At 35.9% G+C, this 22,718-nt stretch overlaps 1 protein-coding gene and 1 long non-coding RNA gene across 4 annotated transcripts in view; one reads left to right on the forward strand and one right to left on the reverse strand.

The window, feature by feature from the left end:
- Window positions 1-4,368, forward strand: part of ntrk3b (neurotrophic tyrosine kinase, receptor, type 3b) — a 296,050-nt gene extending 291,682 nt beyond the window's left edge. For all 3 annotated transcript variants that reach the window (XM_087260709.1, XM_087260710.1, XM_087260711.1), the window contains 2 exons: window positions 890-1,048; window positions 2,890-4,368. In XM_087260709.1, coding sequence (XP_087116835.1) covers window positions 890-1,048; window positions 2,890-3,075 — 345 coding nt within the window. In that variant the 3' untranslated portion in view covers window positions 3,076-4,368. The remainder of the gene's footprint in view (window positions 1-889; window positions 1,049-2,889) is intronic.
- The window catches only part of LOC147835935 (uncharacterized), a 379,840-nt gene that overhangs the window by 334,079 nt on the left and 23,043 nt on the right, over window positions 1-22,718 (reverse strand). The window contains exon 2 of the long non-coding RNA XR_015495462.2: window positions 842-1,008. This is a non-coding gene — a long non-coding RNA (uncharacterized LOC147835935). The remainder of the gene's footprint in view (window positions 1-841; window positions 1,009-22,718) is intronic.

Here is a 22,718-nt window from a genome sequence, read left to right on the forward strand (position 1 = left end):
TCAAGGTAAAATTTTTGTGTGGAACCTTGAATTTTTTTACCATACTTCGTTATTATTGTTCATGTATTCGTTTGCTGGAAATTAAAACTAAACTGAAATACTTCACAGAAGCATTGTTCAGTACATCTTCAATGATTGTGGACTTGCTCCAAATACACACATACCATTTGTCTGTTGTTTTCTTTATACGTGTTGCATAATTTCTATCCATACTCCAAGCACTGACCGCCTACTTCAATATTAATACATTTTCTGTTCTGATCTCAAGCCTAAGCAAATAACTGAAAAAGCACCAATCAGAGAGCAAATTGTTATGATGTCATCATAACTTAAAAAAGTATTTTACAGTATTTTAAAAATACAAAAATTCAGGACACTAAATTATTTTAAAACAAAATATTAAGCCTTTCATAAAACTTATCAAAAACAAAATTACAAATTCTTTTTTTTTTTATTCTAAATATGTATTTTAAATACTTGTATCATAAATACTGCCCATCCCTGAAAGCAACTGACTCTTAAAGGGCATGGGAGATCAGGCTCTGATTGGTTTAACACACGTTATGCTCAAAACACACCCATAACTTATTAAGAGAATGAGCACAACCCTGTTAGACCATGCGCCGCAGTGCAGAGCGTATTTTTCCATCCTTAAGATAGCAAAAGTGAATTCAGACAATCATCATGCGGTTTAGACAATGCACCAAGATCATTAAAACAGAGCCCTAAAACTCATCATTTCTTGCAACATACAGTGCGTGTTCATAAAAAGGCTTTTTTGAAACCAACAGGCCCATCTGTTTACTGGTGCACAAAGGAGGGGATAAAAATTCATCCATACCACGTCAGCCATTTGTGAGCAATGCTTGATGTGTGATCTGTGTTGTAGGTGGGAGGTCACACCATGCTGCCCATACGCTGGATGCCTCCGGAGAGCATCATGTACAGAAAGTTCTCCACCGAGAGCGATGTATGGAGCTTCGGAGTCATCATGTGGGAGATCTTCACCTATGGGAAACAGCCATGGTTTCATTTATCCAATAATGAGGTAAATGTTCACAAAAAAAGGAGAGATTGTGAGACCAGCCAGTGTGAATCTGACAGTTTTAGAAAGGGAGTGTGAACTATACAGGAGGGGTGTAATGCTGTCAGAGATCAGGCTAGCAGCTGGCATCTCACCACACCACAAATGCTTTTTTACCTTGACTGAATTTTAAGGCATCATACTGTAGGAAGTTAAATTTCTATATATTTTTAGCAATATGTATAATATATTTCTATTTTTTATACTAATTTGATTTTTTTGTCATATTGTAAATATGACATTATATATAAAATTATAAAAATATTATTAAAAAAAAGCTTAATAATAGAAAGGGAATAAATAAAAATATACATTTTGAAGTGAGGTCTTTTTTGTTAGTTATTATTATTATTATTATTATTATTATTATTATTATTATTCAATGATGCATTAAATGGATCAAAGTAGATTAAAGACATTAAAAATATTACAGAAATGTTACACGAGTTTCTTTTCTCTTTTGGGTCTGAGAAATAAATAATCTTGATTTCTAAATACAAAAAATTAAAATAAATAATTTTTAAAAAAACGTAGGTGTGGTTGGGATCAGGGTTGTGAGGGGATTGCGTGGTTGGCAAGACTTACCTCTCACTGACAAAGGTCTAGAATTTGTCCTATACATGAGCCAGACAGAGTCATAGGGCTCTATTTTTACGATCCATCCGCAAAGTGCAAAGCACAGGACGCAAAAGCAATAAGGGCATGTTGGAATCAACTTTTGCTGTTTTAGGGATAGAAAAATTTGCTTTGCGCCGTGGCTCATGGTTTAAAAGTATTGAGCTTATTCTCTCAATGAGTTATAGGTGCATTTTAAGAATAAACCAATCAGAGTCTCATCTCCTATTCCCTTTAAGAACCAGTTGTCGCGCCATAGCGCATTTACTATTTACATGACAGACTTTTTAAGTAGAAAAACTGAACATTTCACTAGCAAGAAAACAGTTAAACAGAGCATCTACAGCGTGAGAATGACAGATGAGCCTCATGAAGCTCATTATTTAATTTCACTTTTACTCCCGTGAATATGGAAACTTCTTGTGCGCACAGACTTGTTTAAAAGTTCACCATGTTTGTATGCATAAATTTATGCTGTGCTTAAATTTTGTTTATTATAGCAATTAATAGTAGTGATTGCTATAATATTACAAATTTATTAATAAAATTAATTAATATTATTAATTAATTAATTAATTAAATTGATATTTTTTAAAAGAAAGGTTATGCAAATAAAAATATGTAAATAACTAGAGTTTGCATGTTTTGACACATTATTTAAAATATGTGGCTAAGAAATTACAGAATTTTATTTTTAATTTTAAAGAGGCAAGTAAAAAATAAATTCACTGGTTATTACAAAAAAATATTAGCCTTTTGCCATGTAAAAGTCAGAAATTTCCTTCATAATGGTCTTAAAGAGGGCTTAAAAGTCTTAAATTTGACGTGATAAAACCTAGAGAAACCCAGTTTTTTCCCAGACCTTTAAAAATAATATATTTTTGAGCAGTAATCACAATTATGTCATCTCGTGAAACCGTGATATTTTTATCCAAGGTTATCATACCGTCAGAATCTTATACTGGGACATGCCTAATCATGATGGTATTATACTGTCATTCTGGCATTATATAATGAGAGGCATAAAATATCATTTATCGCAATATATTTTGATGCAGTATATTGTACAAAAAAAAAAGATCTCATAAAAGGCCATGTAAGACCCTTTTTAAAAAAAAGCACACATCACTGTAGCTTAAAATCAACTCCCCAGATTTGCTGATTTCTGTATCTCTGTATTTTTTTTGCAGGTCATCGAATGCATTACCCAAGGTCGGGTTCTAGACAGGCCTCGCCTGTGTCCTAAGGAGGTGTACGACCTCATGTTAGGCTGCTGGCAACGAGAGCCTCAACAACGACTGAACATCAAAGACATTCAGAAAGTCCTTTACGCTCTGGGAAAAGCCACGCCTGTCTACTTGGACATCCTCGGCTGAGACTGGTGCAAAATCTGGCGCCAGAATCCAACACAATCCAGGAATAACCAAACAAGCCCTTTCCCCGCGTCGGCGCTCCACTGTAAAAACACCAACACGTCGGAGATGGACTTTAAGTGCCTGCAACACTTTTTTTCAATACACTGGGTATACATAAAAAAAAAAAGAAAAATATTTAAAAACAAACTTTTACATTTTGTTTACTGGTACAGTATATAGTGTACAGAATTATTCTACAAAGACGAAAAACAAATTTTACTATTAAAAAAAAACAGAGTGATGGCGAAAGCAGATTGTTGCCTTCTGTGTGACGGCACTGTGTTTGAGAAATGATTTTCTGTGTTTCATTTTATAAGCATATATACACATATATGAATATATTTTTATTTATTTGGTTTCATTTTGAAGGTAAAGTATGGGTGCCTGTCATGTTTAGTGCTGTTGATATATTATCTTTTCAAGACGGCTGCTCTTTGGTTTGGTTCTGCTTTAACAGCTGGGGTTTTGTGAGGAAAGCCTTATTAGGTTTTGATTATTTTGCCGATGCTGCCCTCAGCATCTTTCTATCTATCTTTCTTTTCCCCCTTTCCGTTCCGGCAACTTTGATTTAATGATCTATAGCTCTCAAGTGGGATCCTTTAGGATACTAAAGCGTTGATATATTTTCATCGTACACGATTGTATATACTGTACATTTATATTCTTGTCGAGCTGTTAACTTATTTTTTTATGTGTTTTGATTTCTTTTTTTTGTTTTCCAACACAGCGGTTATTTTGTGACGTACTCTTTAGAAAGGGTCAGCCAGGAGAGAACATAAATATCACACAGTATCTTACAATGAGCGCTCTGCGGCTCATTATTAAAAACAGGGTGTCTATTATTGCTGGAGGGGAAACACATCACGGCCTGTGAGTCCAGTCTGTAACCATGCTGCCGTATTTTTCTGATCACCAAAACTGAATGTGGTAAAAACTGCAGGTTGGCCGTCTCCGGGTTGCTAAAACGACACCTGTTGGATTTAAATGTTTCGCAATCTTCATAGCGTTTGATAAATATCAATGCCATTGCATCTGGAGTTAACGATTTCATGTTGTTGTCTGTAGCTAAACAGTTCTATGTTATTCCAGGGGCTGTTTCTCTGAGATGTTTGTCGATGCAACGCCAAACCTTTTTCGACATCAGGATTTCGATGTCAACGGATTCTCTTGTCTCTTTGCAGTACCACAGACATTTGCAAATGACATATTAAAATGTATGTTTAGATTAAGTATTAAATAAATATCAGAACCTTGTCTTTTTCGGTTCACTGTTGTCCATTGTTGAAAATGACTTCTCAGATAACCCAGTTTTGACTTAAGCTGTCATGACTTTCATGCTGACGCCTGGATATGCTCTTTATTCTGCTCTTGAGGCAAAATACTGAGAAGTATTATTGGTTTTGGCCATCATAATCATGAGGAGTTATGCTTAAGCAGGCTTGGTTTGTCTGCAAAACGGGTATCGGAAGGAAAAAAGCCTTTAGGGTTCTTACATATTTTAATGTGGCCATTTCTTTGAAAGATATTTAGTAATATAATTCCTAGCAGACATTTTAAAATATGGAGAATGGGCAAATCATATCGTGCATTCAGCAGTGCATTTAGTTTATTCACATGGAAATTGAGGCCGTATGCTGAGGCTGTATGGCTGTCAGGCTTAACAATTAAGCATAATCACATAATTAAGTCGTTAAATGTGAAATACGCTTGTGATGAAAGAAATTGTATGCTGTAAATGTAATTTTGCAAATTATGCAACTACTACATTTCATTTTGATTCATATTTGGCCAGGCAATGCAGGTAAATAAACTACTTTATGGATTTCCAGGTCAATACAATGATATGATAAAATATAAAGATAAATAGATACTTGGAATATACGCCATATATAAATTGATATGTGTATAATACACATGTATATCAATACACTCCCCGACAAAAGTCTTGTTGCCTATCCAAGTTTTAGGAACAACAAATAATAACTTGACTTCTAGTTGATCATTTGGTATCAGAAGTGGCTTATAAAGTATGAAAGGCAAAGGCCTCTAGATTGTGCTTATCAAAATAAAACATGGATCATGCCTTAGTTTTTAATTATTTAATTAGGGCGGTAAGGTCTGACTTTGCTTAGACAAAAGTCTTGTTACTTAACAGATAATGTACAGTATAGAATATAAAGCATAACCTCAAACCATGATTTTCCTTCACCAAACTTGACTGATTTCTGTGAGAATCTTGGGTCCATGTGAGTTCCAGTAGGGCTTCTGCAGTATTTGTGATGGTTGGGATGCAGTTCAACAGATGATTCATCTGAAAAATCTACCCTCTGCCATTTTTCCAAATGATCATCTAGATGTCAAGTCATTATTTGTTGCTCTAACAACTGGGATCGACGACAAAACTTTTGTCAGGTATAGTTTATGTATTAAATGTATGATTTTTTTTAATGTTTTACAGTGCTTTAGGTAATGGACATTTTTAATGGACACAATAATATTAATAAAACAATAGCAATATTTAAATCACAAACGTAACGTATACAAAATCAATGGAATTGTTTTGACTTAGGCACTGTGTGTATTGCACCTGCTGCAGCCATGGTCCGGCAGCAAAGGTCCTTGATTATTACACCAGAATGGGAGTACAGTTCCTAGACATATCGGTGTAGAAAATAGCAACTTTTCATTTCGTTCCATTCGTCTTAATACATGATTTAACTACAGAGCAATCAACCTTTAAAGTCCATTTGAAATCCAAATTTACGATGTTAATTTTGTTAGCGCACATTTTTTTTTATTTACTTATTAAGTCAATATACAATACAAATAAAAAAAAGTTGTTTTGGTGATCTTTAATCAAAAAGACAATCTTTTGCTTCCATGTTTGAAGTGGCGGTCCTTTTCTGATGACATCAGTATGAATGCTTTAGCCAGGGCCAAATTAACAATAGGGCTGGGTGGGGCTAAAGCCCCAGGACCCACAGAGGAAGGAGGCCCTTGATTGGCTGAATAATTAATTTGTGCGTTATGCTTTCTATTTTTCGATAATGTGAAGTATTCCTTTTGGGTCGCTGCTGTGCAAAAGCAGTGGCGCCGGTGCTAAACTGCGGCTCGGAGTGGCTGTAGCCCGATCCGATTATTAAATAGCCCTGTTTTTCAGTCCCCCATAAGGGGGATCAGATGTCCCAATTTTTCCAGGACAGTGCCTTATTTCGGCACTACTGCGAGAACTGTCCAGTCAAAGGTGGCTAACCAAGCTCGTTGTAGAACTAAAAAATAAAATGTTTATACTTTACACATTTTTTTACACTTGTACATGTAGCAGCAGAAGCTGGGATAGGCAGAATCAGACTGAACGAAGACCTGTCTCGGCTGTGCCGCAGCTCGACTGGACTCAAACCGGCGCACGCCTGCACAATCCTTCCATCACACAATATAACCGAGACCGTGTGCTAACAAATCAAATAGCCTACAAAAGCAGTTATCAAAAAAATCCATCTATCTCAAGTAAATACACTTGGTTATGCTTTACAGTAAATCTAACTGAACCAGTTAGAAAGCAAACTTTTTTTATAAATGTTAATTTTGCTCCTTTTATGAAAATGACAGTAATAATATGGAGCAATGAAATATTAGCACTGGCTTTATATTGGATGGATGGATGGATGGATGGATGAATTAAGGGTGTCAAAATTAATTGTTTCTTTGGTGCACCGCGATGAAGACGTGGACAATTCTGTCCCCTGTCTCCCGTCTCTTTTCCTCTCGGCTGTATGCGGCTGTACCTGTGCATCGTCGTGGGAACCGACCAGATTTCATGCGGCGCGGGAATAAATTTCAGAATAAAGCGCGGCAGCGGTTGGTAACTCTGGTGTAATTTTACAGGAGGGGGCAGTCTCACAATATCACTCCCAAGCGAGCAAGCAAGCGCACGTGGCGTGTGTGTGCGTGCTTGTTTGGCACTGTCTATGTTTGTGTGTGAATGAGAGACAGTGTGGTGCTGTTTGTCAGTGTGTGTGTGTGTGTTTATACAGACAGCTTGTTATTGACCTTATTCTAAAATGAGGAAGTGCGCCTGTTTTCGCGATTGTTTTAGAACTTTTGATTCAGTAGCCTATGGGAGAAATAAATAGGAATAATAAACGGCAGACAAACTACTTGGTCTATATAGTCATGCAAACATTAGTTTGTAGAGCAAGTAGAATAATATAATAAGGAAACAAGCAGTTTTTAATGTCTAAAAATGAATGGAAGTGAATGAGACCGGAAGTCTCGAGCCAAAAAGATTCAAATGGCTGCGCCCGCTCATTGGCGAAGAATAAGGTGAATAGCCACGCCCCCAAAATACAACACTGTGTATGGAAAGCATAGTCAATGCACTGTGATGCACCGAGATGCAACGAGATATCGAATTTAACCAAATCGATGGCATGATAATCGTAACCGAACCATGAGACCAGTATACTGTAGGTTCACACCTCTAATAAGGATGCTAGCCTTCTGTAACTCAGAAGACCATAATAAGCTATTTTGGATATTTGACGCATAGATATTAAAGATATTATATCATTTAGGATTTATGGTCAGCTACAGTTCTAAAGAACATTTTTAAAAGGTAAACCCCAATTTAAAGTATTTTTTACAAAACATTAATTTAGGAAATATTGCAAATGTTTTTTGCTGATTTTTGCAGCCAGTTTGAACTTTGAAGTTCATATTATGTCATTACCTAATTTTGTATACTTGCAGGTCTATTTTGATAACATAGAAAAATATATATAATAATCAAATATAAATCAAATGGTGGAAAAATTGATAATAATATTAATTAGTAAATTAATAATAACTAAAACAATTATACATATAACAACAACTAATATATATATTTTGCTATAGACCAAGGGCCAAATGCATTTTTAATACGATCCTGGCTTTAGCCACAGTACTCAATTAGTTGCTACAAGGGAATGATATGATAAAAGGAAGCCCCGCCCCTACTCAATATTCCACTGGATTTTAAACTACATCGAGACTCTGAAATGAAAGTCAAAATCTTAACCATTTAGTTTTAGAGGGACTTATAAATGCGCTTATATTCAAAAGAAGTGGAGTGTTCCTTTAAAGAGTTTTACAGCATTTACAGCAGAATACAACATTTTAAGTTCATGCCTAAAATAAAGGTAATATCACATCACCCACTAGTGTGGTCACTAATGCAGTTGTCGTTACTGGTGTGAACAGGTCTTTAGTCTGCAAGCATAACTTTGTGCTTCTGAAATACATTGGTTTATCACTGGACAACTGCAGATTACTCAGGCCACTGTGCAACTCTATGAACCGCTCGAGTCTAGCTGGATATGATTGCTTCAGGCAGATGAAGATGTTCCCTGTCAATGGTGTTATTACAGTATAATGAGGGGGGATTTTTAGGGAACACTGTGAAACCCGGCTGTTTCAGGATCAGTATTTGGACTCCCTTAAGGCTGCACAGACTGAGCACTAAACCTACATTCCTTACTGCCTTTACAAGTGTGGGCTGGGTCATTATTCTGCTTTATTAGAACACTAGATTGTTAAGCCATTAAAGAGTATCATATATTGAGATTAAATTAACCCTTATGTGCTGTTGGAAATGTTTTCATCCACTCTGGGGGGATTTTGAGTCTTATATTGGCCATAACCTTTTCTGTGCTTTAGCTAATGGATTGATTTTTGATGACAAATCTTATTTTTGACACATATTTTGGGAAAATGCTAGCAAATGACCAGCAGTATGGCAAACAAATCCACCTTGTTTTGTTTAGTCTGTACTTCTCAACTTTGTTTTTGTTTACTCCATGTAGTTCTAAGAGCGGAGATGCATATTTTGATTTTCTCAGACGCCCTAAGGTAAGTGTGCAAAGGTCACTCCCACACTCTCACACGCTTACAGACACACACACACACACACTTATACTCCATATAAAATCCATAAACTAAGCTTTTTTGCACAGGCCTATCAAAAAAGGTTAATGGTGCCAACTGATGATCAACAGTTAAAGTTAGAAAAATGTACCTTTTCCCAACAAGAGAAAACCATCAACAATCAAAAATGCATGATTATATGGTGTCATTGTTTTGCAAATCAATAAATGTGGTTATAAAAGGAAGTCAATATGGCAAAACAGCCACCAACAGTAAATTACGGAGAAAATACAGTAAATGAAAATCTTATGCTGGACAAAAACTAACAATATCAAAGGCAATGTAGTAATCTTTTACATCTCCAAGACATAAAAGGTAAAAAATAAAAAATAAATATTCAGTCCGCAATTACTTTTTATATTTAAAAGAAGTGATTTTGTGTTTCTTTCAACAAATCAGAAGCATCATTTAAGAATTTGCCAATTAAAGAGTTGAAATCCTTTAATTCTGTTTACATTCAGTAGTTTTGATCAGGACTGAGGTTGATTAACAAATTTATGTATAATATCTAATGCATTTTTACCAGAGTTTCTGCAGGTTTCATCAAGTCAAACTTAATAATAATAACTTTTTAAACCCTTTTAAGACCATTACACACATTACATAAAGGGCTAAACACTAATGATTATTTCCAATGGCCCGATTAAGCCAATATAATTATTTTACAGTTTTTTGCTTGCCACAAAAAAAAAATAATAATAATAAAAATCTAATGTAATTATTTTTTATTTTTTAAGTAATGATAAATTAATTATTATTATTATTATTATTATTATGTATCTCGAGTTGTATACACTACTTTCATTCATTCCTTCATTTTCTTTTTGGCTAAGTTTCTTTATTAACTAGAGGTCGCCACAGCAAAATTAACAGCCAACTTGCGGATATGTATTTTACACAGTGGTTGCCCTTCTAGCCACAACCCAACACTGGGAAACACCCATACACTCTTGCATTCACACTCATACACTGGCCAATTTAGCTTACTCAATTTACCAATAGCGCATGTCTTTGGACTTGTTGGAGAAACAGGAGCACCAGGGGGAACCCCAGGCCAACAGCAGGGAGAACATACACAAACTCCACACAGAAACATGACTGACCCAGCCAGGGCTTGAACCGGTGATCGTCGGGCTGTAAGGCAATAGTGCTACCCACTGCACCATCGTGATGCCACATTTTTTATTTTTTTAATTTACACGCACGTTTAACATTATTAAAAGTATATTTACTGTGGAGGCAATTACATAAATAATCAAATATATATATATATATATATATATATATATATATATATATATATATATATATATATATATATATATGTATATTTATTTATTTATTTGTTTGTTGGCTTTAGTATTGATGGAGTATAATTTTTATTCAACCTAATGCATTTCTGTTATTATCATGAGGAACCATGTAATTGTTTTTAATTTTCTTTCCCTGATTTTATCAAGATGGATTGCTAGTGATTGGATGGATGTCCAATTGGGTAGCTTTACTTGGACTGAGGAAAATTAAGACCTGTTTAAAATTATTACAACACAATATTTCAGTGATTTTGTTTTACTTTAAGGCCTAAAATTTAATTTTTGAAATCTAAGACTTTAAGACCCCGCAGATACCCTGTTTACAGAAGTTTAATTTAGTAGACGTTTTCTTTCCTAATATAACAACAAGCAGTAAAATTGAACAGTGCACAAGGGTTGAAGTAAACTTAAACAAACCGTAGCTATCGGACCACTTTTCCAGCTCACTTCAGATATCTGGAAAGCACACACCCGTTCTACGTTCATAACCGATTGTCCTCGTTTGGTGAAATATTATTATAGTGTGATTAAAAATGGCATAATCCTTGAGGGAGCTGAAGAGCCCTTCTAATGCAAAAAAAAAAAAGATTTTAATTGATCTCACTGTCATTCTGTGACTTTTCACAGACAGTTGGCTAAGATTTTGTTTTTTATATTTATAGCACAGTAGCTGCGTAAAGGCAGCTGGGTGTGATTTTTTTTATGTTTTTCCATTTATAGTTCGATAGTAAAGTGCCAAAAGTTTAGCTTTTCATTATCTCTGCCTGACACTTGAAATTAAACGGTTCTTTTCACATGATTTTCTATGCTTTTATGAAGCCTCACATTAAAGTGGCTTTAATGAAAGCATTTTCATTTATTAATAGAACTGTGACCTCACATAGTAATCTATACAGTCTATAATCTTGAATGTACTTTATAATCTATATTAGTGATATAAAATTAGCTGTGCAACACAATGTTACAGAACTGTGCACATTTTACTTAAATCAAAAAAGTACTCAATAAATAAGGATCTTACACTGTTGACCATATTAACCCAACCTTAAACCTAACCCTGCACCAAACCTGTCCCTAACCCGAACCGTACCTCACCTCAAGAGCACCAGAAACCTTCTGCAATTGCATTATAAGCACAGTAAGTATTGAACTTAATTTATGATGCAACTACTTCCTAGTTAAAAATAGTTTAAATAAAGTACGACCGAAATTGGTTATTTAAACGGATGTTAAAAAAAAATAAGTAAATCTTCTCTACGTTACAAAGCTTTATTACATTTCATTCAAATGCTAATCATTTTGCCTTGAACTACATTAATATTTTGGGGAAATTAAAACATTTGAAAGGACAACACAATCAAAAATGTTCAAAAATTCCCTAAACTTCTAAAAGACAAGCTCGTGTTTTCTGCAAAAATTATAGCATTGAGTTAGACATCTAACAAGCCTAAAAATAGCAATTCAATAAATTATTCGAACCCTGCATCCATTTCAATGTACAACACGTCATGTAATGATTTTATTATATGATTTATTAATTATTATTATTTTAAACTAAATTTAAACCCTGTTGTCAATGATATTGGACTTTTGTCATCCAATTAAACAGCAGTAAAGCTCTATCGGTTGTTATCTGAGAAATATCCACAACTGTGAAAAGAGGCAGCACTTTGCAGTTAACACAGAAACAACGTTTTCAAGAATTGTATTGTCATGTTTCCAATATTTTATAGGTTTTATAGAAAAAAAGGTATAAAGAATAATAAAAGCTAAAATTGATTGTAGAATTGCAAGCTTTTAATCAGAATTATTAAAACATATATGTCTGGTTATTATAATGGCCAGTGGGGTTAGAGGTAAAATAAATGCTTAACCTAAAAATCACCATTTAATCAATCATAAGTGGTTTGAAATTTTTATGAATCGAGTTGTTGAACACAAAAAGGAGCTGGAAACCTGTAACCATTGACTTCCATACAGGAGAAAGCAATACAAGAATAGTTATTTTTGGGTGAACAACTTTATTAATGTCTTTCCATCATAATGTACAGCTGGTTCTACTAATGTTTAGTCATTAATTTTCATTCAGCTTAGTCCCTTTATTCATCAGGGGTCACCACAGTGGAATGAGCCGCCAACTTATCCAGCATATGTTTTTCCAGCTGCAACCCAGTACTAGAAAACATCCATACATTCTCATTCACACTCATACACTACGGCCAATTTAGTTTATTCTATTCAACTATAGGACATGTCTTGGACTGTGGAAGAAACTGGATCACACACACGCCAACTCAGGCAAACTCCACACAGAAATGCCAACTGACCCAGCTGGGGCTTGAACCAGCGACCTTTTTGCTGTGAGGCGACAGTGCTAACCACTGAGGCACCGGGTTGCCTCTACTAATGTGCAGTTTATAAAATCAAAACCTGAGAAATAAACTTAAAATTCAAGTTTGTAACCTTCAGGAGAAACTTCGAATAGAGATCAACAATTTTTATTGTTTTATTTTTCATGTTGCTATCGTTTCTGAAGTACAGCCATTTTTGGCCTGATGGCCATTGAAATAGACAAACAAGTTTATTGAAAATTGGTATTCTTTTTATTTTGTTCTCATTTAATGGAAGCCTTAAGAACAGGATTGTACTTTTACATTTATCTGAAACATAATTCAGGTCTGAAGGGGTTAAACAAAAGCTAAACAGTTAAATAATAAATACTGAGTGATATATCAAAGGCAATGAAAAATGACAAACTCCACAATCATGACGACATGGCACAGTCACAGTGTTTAAAGTTTGAGCACACTGTCTGGCAGAACAAACTAGCCGATGCGCGTTACGATCACATTAAACGCTTAGTTTGGCAGGTGAAAATTGCTCCCTAGAGAGCCACCCTATTTAGAAACCGTATATCTAGATTAGCGCTGACAGAATATTATAAATTATTGCACACAGTTGCACCATAATCAAGTGGTAAATTTATTCAGTGCAACCCACGCTCCAATTTTGAACTGGCACATAAAAAGAGATTAGAGGAAAACTAGGAATTTCCTTGAAATCAAACTCAGGAAAGCCGGTGACTGATCCAAATATGGAAAACAGGAACAAAGGGAGAGTCACGTTGGGAAACTGTACGCACTCGTGGTGCTTGCTCATGTCACCCCAGAGCAATATCCAATTCGGGCGACAGGTGTTGACACCTAGATTAACCTTGGTTTGCAGAGAGCCAGGCTGCCGAGAGCTTATTAGAATGCACTGGGGATGGAGCTGCACTCCAGGGCTGTAACCCTCAGGGGCTTTACCCGCTGTGTGTGTGTCTGACAGTTCCACAACACGTCTGCTGTGCGAGTGTGTGTACCATCTAAAAGAGGACGTGTGGACTGCGGCAACATCGCATTACTGCACACGCAATCATGCTCCATCATTCAGTCTTGTTTCTTCTCCTTTCATGTGCACATATAGGCTTTCACTCGTGCTTAAAGGTCACGTCAAATTAAAATAAAGTCTTAAGGATATCTTTAAGCTAGTGTGCTTTAAAACAGTGGTAACTTTTGCATTTAGAAGATCGAAACATTTAAAGTTTGTAGTTTATCACTTCTGACTTCAACAACTTTTTTGACATCACCTCTTACTTCAGTATCAAATTTTCTGACCAATCAAATGCACTGCAGTATCATGCCCCACCCCCTTCAAGACACTTCTCATAGTGTGGAGGAAGTATGACGTCAATTTGTTTGCAAAAATCCCAAAGCGAGTTAGCATTTCAGTAATTCTGGTTCACTTGTCCCAAAGTCAATGGGTTTTTTTCAATGGGATTTCAGTTAAAATACTCAAATAAGGTTTGTGGCAAACACAAACACAAGATACTTTCACGTTTTGCTCTACGACACAAAACACATCACTTACATCCACTCTTGATTTTTAAAATTGGTTACGCTTCTTTAAAAGGACGGTTGCTGTTAAGTTGCTAAATAGGACTACAGGCGGCGTTGGAGACATACGTCATCGAGCTGAACTGGTCTGGAGCGCAGCCCGCTTGTGTTGGGCGTTTAAATTTGTCTGTGATTAAAGTATTTTCATTAATAGTATTTTATAGTTTGTAGTATTTTTCCAATTGGGAATTCATATTGTGTATTATAATGTCTTCACTTGTAAAGACTGTCAAGACAGATTCATTTGTTCATCATTTATTTTAATTAAACGATATTATGAAGATACAGCTCTCAGTGCAGCCTGTTTCTTTCCTGCTCACAACGTGAACATAAATGTGTAGAAATACATACACGTTAACTGTCCTTTTAACAGGATCACTTGATTTTTCTTCCGTTTTTTTCCTTCATCTGAAAACATTTAACCATCATAACTGCAATATTTACACTCCTCTATAAAATGTACAGCAAATGTGACTGTATGAGCTGCTTTTCGCTGTAATTCGCGACAAAATCTTTTATTTTTTTTTTAAATCGAATGTTATTCTGGGTCCATAATAGAACTTGCAGGCATTTGATAGACTTGTTGCTTACGCCTCATTTCTGTTGTCTGTTAAGGTAAGCGGGCTGTGTGCACGCGAGCGATACCCTCATTTAAATATATCTTGTTATGATAATACTATGTAGGCACATCTATACATACAGTTTTAAAACTTTTACAACAACCGTAAAGCAAAGCAAAATGTATTTCCCACATAAAAAAAACAATCCAAAAGGCACGTAGGTCTATACAGACGTGTTTTTGCGTATTTGTTTGTTTATAAAATATAGCGTGGATTATAATATAATAAACAGAGAGAGAAAACCTTTGTCGTAAACCATGTTTGTAAAAATAAGCTTGAAAAGTTGTCTGTAGCAGGGCTGTGCTGACGTCATAGGCGAGCGCCCTGAAGGCACTATAGTTCATTTATAGCCTAATGTTAGCTTTTCAGTTTCTGCGTTTGCATTTAAGATATAAAATTGCTCAAAGTTGTATTTCGTGTGAGGATTATCTGGCTGCACAAAACCTGTAAGTGAAATGAGCAGTGTTTGAACACAGGGCTTATTATTCGCAATCTTCGAAAAGCCTATGGGAAAATCCTAAGGAATTTTGTCGAGGGAACCAGTTTTATGCTAACAGCCGATTAGCCTACAAAGGGACGTTATAGTTCCTCCACTCTATTTGCTTTTCATATGATGCGCTTGAGCTCAACCACTCTCACTGGCAGAGGGGTGAGAAAAACAATGCTATTGGCTGTTTTTTTTAAAGGGGAGGAGCTACTATATGTATTACCCAGTATTCATGTTTCAATAAAGATTACATCAAACTTTAAATTTAAAAAATGCACATTTCAAAACACTTCACAGGATCTTTAAAAGTAACACTCAAACGCTCATTTTATAACTCACCTAGAGTTAAACATAAGAGTTTTACCATTTTTGTATGCATTCATGGAGCACTTTTAGCTAAGCTTAGCATAAATCATTGAATCAGATTAGACCATTAGCATTCTTCAAGTTCTATTAGAAGCACACTTACGGATGTTTGTTTTGTTGTTATTTACTGCAAAAGTAACAGATCAATTTAAAACGTATAATAAAAACCAGTTTGTGCTGTCTGAAAAGCAGAATAATATATTGATTTTGTATAGCTGAAGGACCTTTAACTGCGTGTTTGTTTTCACACACTTTTGCAATGTTTCAGCACACATATACACTAAATTTTGCGCTGAATGCTATTGGCACAACACGGTTCCTAATGTCGCTTGTTGCTTCCAAATCACTGAGCCAAAAAAATATAATATATGCTCCTATATCCTGCTTTCCTTCCTTATTTAAATCTCTCAATGAATTACAGCTCGCACGATCAATAGGAAAATTTAAATATCGCACTTCATTTACCGTCGGATTTGCGTGGGCAGCAACATAACGCTAATTGCGCCAGACAAAAAAAAAAGTGCAGTTCTGTGAATGAGACCCGGTCTGTAATGAGCCTACTTTGCATTAGATTTGTGTTTGTGCTGAATGACAATGACTTCATTTAAATACTATTTCAGTGCATTTAGCACCATTTAGCACATCATAGCTGTAAACAGTGATTTGCTATTTTGCTTTTAATACACTGCAAAAAATGCTTTTCTTGCTTAGATTTTCTGTCTTGTTTGTATTCCAAATATCTAAAAATTCTTAATCCTAGAAGAATTTTCTAGAGAAGCAAAACATGTTGCCTTGTTTTAAGAAATAATCTGCTAATATTAAGGGATTTTTACCTTAAAACAAGCAAAATAATCTGCCAATGGGGTAAGCAAAATAATCTTGTTTTTCCTTTTGACATAAGATTATTTTGCTTACCACATTGGCAGATTATTTTGCTTGTTTTATTGTAAAAATCACTTAATATTAGCAGATTATTTCTTAAAACAAGGTAACATGTTTTGCCTCTCTAGAAAATTCTTATTGGATTAAGAATTTTTAGATATTTGGACTACAAACAAGACAAAAAATCTAAGTAGGAAAAGCATTTTTTGCAGTGTAGCCAGTGATCAGGCTGGATCAATCTATTTTTAGTTATTTTGTCCCTCTGGGCCCTGCTGGTAGATTTTCTTTACTACACTCTCAGAAATAAAAGGTACAAAATCTGTCACTGGGACTTTTCAAAAGGTATGTTTTAGTTTCTAACAGGTCCTTAAGGGTAAGTGATTAATTCCTAAAAAGTGCAAATGTGTATCTCATAGTACCTTAATAGTTACAAAAGTGTAACCTAAAGGTACGAATGTCTCCTTGAACAGTACAAAGGTTTACCTTTTAAATAGGTACTACCCAATGTAAAAAATATGGACGACACGACAGCCCCTTTTCCCATTGAACGCCTTAAGGGCAAAACGCCTGCTTGACGGGCACAAACTGTCGCAAAAGACTGCTAAAATTGGAGCCTTGACATGCGCAGAAAGACTGTCTGATGGAGCCAGAGGAGGAGCCGCAAAAATGACCGGAGTCGAGCTTCCAACCAAACGCTTTATGTAAAAACAACCACGCCCCCCGAACTTCTCAGCATGCGTTTGCTGTCTTATCAACACAAATGGATGTAATAACGTTAACAAATATGAGGGTTTTATATATTCATAACCGCAGCGCATAACCTACTCGCGTGGGCTGATTCCGGCTCGCATGCGGCAGCGCCGGCTCGCTCGGCCGCCGCATCTGGCTCGATTGACTCGGGCTGGAATCGGGCAGCGAGTCCAGGCATCCGGAGTAGGTCCAGCAGAGGTAGTCAGTCTGAGCGCTGAGGGGTAAGTCTCCGGCAGGCGAGAATCTAGCTGGAACTGGCCCGAGTGTATTTTGCTATCTGGGTGGTTAGGCGTGTATCAGCAAACTAATAAAGCCCGAAAAAAGCCCTGACCTTAGCGAATAAACAGTGTTCCACCAGATCATGTATGTCAGAAACTGTAGTTTACTGCTGAATTCATTTTGTCATGGTAAAATAACACAGAAATCGAATAATAACACTTCAGTCTTCTGCCGAAGCTCAGACGCGCTGCTTTGAGAAACTGTCAATCACAGCTGTCAATCACGATGACACGCCATCTTTCGGGATATTTTATTGCAAGTGTAATAATTTTTTTTATTTGGGCTCAAGTCTCCTTCATTAACACGGAGGAGGCGGGCTTTATGACTTGTACTGCAGCCAGCCCCCAGGGGGCGATCTAACGGCCGAGACCTTCACTGAAACGCAGGCTTGCGGCACACTTGGTACTACCCCAGTGACAGATTTTGTACATTTATTTTAAAGTGTGCACACATCTGGCTAAAACACACAGGCTATGTTTTGACAAAATGTTAAAAACAATTTGTACTTTATATGATAAATACTTTATCATAGTGTGGTAGATCTTGTTTAGGCCTCCTAAAATGGTAAATTGTTAAGAGTTTTACAATTTACAGCCTTGCAACTCAGGAAAGTCGCTATGAAGGTTTTGTATTGTGTTATACAGTATTGTGGTCACGAAAAAGTCATTGCTGTTAATTTCCTAAATAAATACATATATTTATTGTATGAAAGAGGGTAATACATCGTTTCAGCATCGCATCGATCAAATCAGGATTACAGTTTTCCAGGAGCCACAGTTCAAACATACATGATTTGTGGAGTCATTGCTAAGTTAAATTTAAATATAAAGAGATGAGGTTAAAGGTGAATGCGTACCTTGGCTCTAGGAAACAAACGACAAAAAATAAGGTTAAGAATCTTTTATTTAAGAATCTGTTATTCTGGAGTCTGATATAAGTTTCAGTAGTCATGTCAAACAGTTAGTAAATCAGCGTACTATCATCTCAAAAGCATTGCAAGAATTAGATGCTTTGTTTCCAGTGAGAACTTGTTTATGCTTTTATTAGCTGTAGAGTGGATTACTGTAATGGCCTTTTCATTTGTATATACAAGATGGAAACAACACAGTGTAATTTTACTTTTGATTATTACATTTGTGGCTGAACACTGCTAGAATACTGTTTATTTCTTGTGTATCTTTGCTGTACTGCATTTTTCATTTAATGGTTGTCAGAGGTGTCAAATAATGAAGGAACATTACTTAAGCAGAAATTTTGGGTATCTCTACTTTACAGAAGTCAATATTTTTCAGCCAACATTTTAATTCTACTACTTACATTTTCATACAACTATCTGTACTTTATACTGAAAATAGCAATGTTACTCCCTTTTCGTTTTGGTTTGTTTTCATCCTGGCTAGGCCTATTTAAAAAGAGGTTGAAAGAATAAATAAATAAAAAAATTATCCTTACATTGCTTTTACTTTTATACTTCCACCTCTACAGAAGTCTTTTTAAGCCCCAACCTTTAAACCTCGTGCTTCCTTTCTTAAATTTCAAGGTCTTTGATTGGTTCATGGATTAATGTGCACCATAATGTGGGAATCACCTCTTTGTGTTATGCATTTGCATGTCGATACTGTAAAGTATTCCTTTTGGCTCGCTGCTGATTTAAAACAGTGACGCTGTTAAACTATGGCTCGGAGTGGCCGTAGCTCAATCTGAGTTTTAAATAGCACTATTTAATCCCCAGTAAGGGTGAACAGATGTCCTGTTTTTTTCCCAGGAAAGTCCGTCATTTCCCAGGACAGTTCCTTATTTTAGCGAGAATAGTTCACTCAAAGGTAAGCTAGCCAAGTGCATCATAGAACAAAAAATTTAATTCAAACAGTATCCATTATTTACATGCAGTAACAGAGCTCTCGATAGGCGGAATCATGCAGAATGGACAGTTTTATAAAAATGACAGTAATAATCCAGAGCTGTGAAATATTGGCACTGGCTTTCATCAGACATTATATCTGAGAAGAAAAAAAAGGCACTCATTTGGTAGAATTGCAAATGTGTGTTGTTCGTTTTAGATTTTGGCAGCCTTTTTAACATTTAAAAAAAGTTTAAATTAATTTTGTATGCTTGTATGCCTACAGTGCATCCGGCAGGTATTCATAGCGCTACACTTTTTCCACTTTTTTATGTTACAGCCTTATTCCAAATGGATTAATTTCATTTATTTCCTCAAAATTCTACACACAATACCCCATAATGACAATGTGAAAATGTGATTTTTCTAGTTTTTATTTTTAATAAATTTGCAACAATTTAAAAAATAAATTAATTAATAAAATAAAAAAATCACATGTCATTATGTGGAGAATTGAGGAAATTTAATCTATTTTGGAATAAGGTTGTAACATTAAAAAAATGTGAAAAAAGTAAAGCACTATGAATACTTTGCAGATGCACTGTATAACACAGTGCTGAATCCAAGTTCAATGCTGAATACACTAGAATCTGTCTTTGCCTTGATTTGCTCACCACAGTCTCTGCATTGACCTCTATTCATCAGGTGGCATTATGTACATTTTAAACTAAACTACAGCATTTAAATTGAAACAGTTAATTTCAGTCATCATTTTGCAGCTTAACAATAAAACAAACAAACAAAAGTTACATTAAGTTTGAAAAAAAAAAACATCCACACCATTCTCTCTCTTATCTCAGATGGGATGGCATCTCTGATCTAAAATGATGAATTATTTCTAATAGAGCAATTTATTTTATCTTGTGAAAATATACTTAATATGTATGGAAGAAAAATGTAATATCCCAATGTCAGTTTTGTTTTGTTTTTCAAAATTGCGCAATCCTAACATCAAAATGTGATATGACAAGTTTGGAAACAGTTTTTGCAGCATCCTAGCCCTGCACAATGATGCATCACAGTTTAATTCAGATTGGAAATACAATGATTAGTTGTCAGGCAGATGCATGGTGCCCTTTACATCTGAACTCCACAAACAATTTGAACTGACTGCAGATTGCTTAATTGGCCTTTTGATCAGAACGGAAAAGAAAACATTCCAGTTGTTTCATCTGGAAGTTCTTCATGCAATCTAATGACTATGGCTATCACTTTCCATCAATTACACACCGGGGATGAATCGCATGCTTAAAAGCATTATAACATGAGGGGAAAAAAGAAAAGTGCAGCTTTAATGTTTGCTTTTAGCTTTCTAAATTGAAAAACATTATATACAGTATCATGTTGTAATGTCTCTAATTGACAGATTGCAGGTAATTTTCAAAGCTGCACAACCAAGTGCAGCAATACTTTACCACACTTTTCCACAAAATTGATTTATGTTGTCCTAACTTAAATCAATTTAAGTTAATTGGTTTTGACAAATTTAAGTGGCTTGAACATAAACAATTAAGTTGTCGCAAAAAGACCATTTGTTTTGTCTCCCAAAAACCTTAATTTAGTGTCCCAACAGTGACGATATAAAGCCACATCGCTTTGCTATGAATGTGATATTGCGTTTATACAACTGTTTGACGGCATAATCATGTATATAAAAAAAGAAAATCAAACACAGAGTCTAAGGCCCAATCCCAATTCTACCCCTTAGCCCTTCTCCTCGCTTTGGGAGTTCACGTCAAGGGGTAGGGGTTCTTTAACTTGAAGGCGTGGGGCTAAGGGGAGGGGTGAATAGCCCTTCAAACAAAGATTTTTCAGGACCACTCTCGAAACCAAGGGGTAAGAAAATATCCCTGAATACACAAACCACAACTGCAGATAGTTACACCCAAAAGTAAGGAGATCTACAAATTTGTATCTTTTAGCATTATTACGAATTTTTACTACAAACAAACACATGTTTTAATACATTCATAAAGTGTTCATGTTATATGCTCATGCTTTAAAAGAAGTAAAATAAAAAAAAAACACTAAAATAAAAACCACTAAATTTCAAGATCTAAAATTCATTCATTCATTTTCTTGTCAGCTGTTAATTTTTTTATTAATCCGGGGTCGCCACAGTGGAATGAACCGTCAACTTATCCAGCAAGTTTTTTTACACAGTGGATGCCCTTCCAGCTGCAACCCATCTCTGGGAAACATACACACACATTCACACACACACTCATACACTACGGACAATTTAGCTTACCCAATTCACCTGTACTGCATGTCTTTGGACTGTGGGGGAAACCAAGTGGTGCTCGCTGCAGAGCCAGTTGGGCGAGCTGAGCTCCAGCGAGGGGGAGCTTGAGCTTGAGCTCCACCTTTTTTGCACTTTTTCTACGAGTGATGTCACTGGGGGTAGGGTTAGGGGTGGGGTTGGTGTACGCATTAAAACAGCTTACAGGAGGCAGAGCGAGAGCTCATGCTCCCCCTCGCTGGAGCTCAGCTCTGCTTAAATGGCTCTGCAGCGAGCACCCTCTCGGGGAAACTGGAGCACCCGGAGAACATGCAAACTCCACACAGAAATGCCAACTGAGCCGAGGTCCGAACCAGCGACCCAGCAACCTTCTTGCTGTGAGACGGCAGCACTACCTACTGCACCACTGCCTCGCCCGATCTATAATTCATAAATCACAAATCATGTAAAGCAGTTCCATAACATTCTCTCACTCAATGACACTCGAATACCCTGTTAGAAAAGTCTAGTAGCTGGGAATGAGCTTTTTACAGGATCTGCTATAATGTTAATGTTGTTTTCATGCATAGACGAATATGGCCACTGTGTAAATCAACAGTACAGTTATGATCTTATTGCCACATTAGATCGTTACAATAACAATATATGCCTTCAGTGATTTCCTGAAGATAAATACCAATAACACAACTGGAATAACTACAGCAGTCGCGGTCATCTGGTCTCATATGAAGCAAGAGATCGCGATGGCATGATGATGTGTGACGGTGCTGCAGTGCTGTCCTAATTCTTAGGGGTACATTTTAAAGCTCCTCACTTTACACTCAGTTTTAAGGGCCAAGGAAAAGGGGTTCAAAAATCGGATTGGG

This window comes from Danio rerio, chromosome 7, assembly GCF_052040795.2.
Source record: "Danio rerio strain M-AB ecotype USA chromosome 7, GRCz13ab, whole genome shotgun sequence".
Lineage (NCBI taxonomy): Eukaryota > Metazoa > Chordata > Actinopteri > Cypriniformes > Danionidae > Danio > Danio rerio.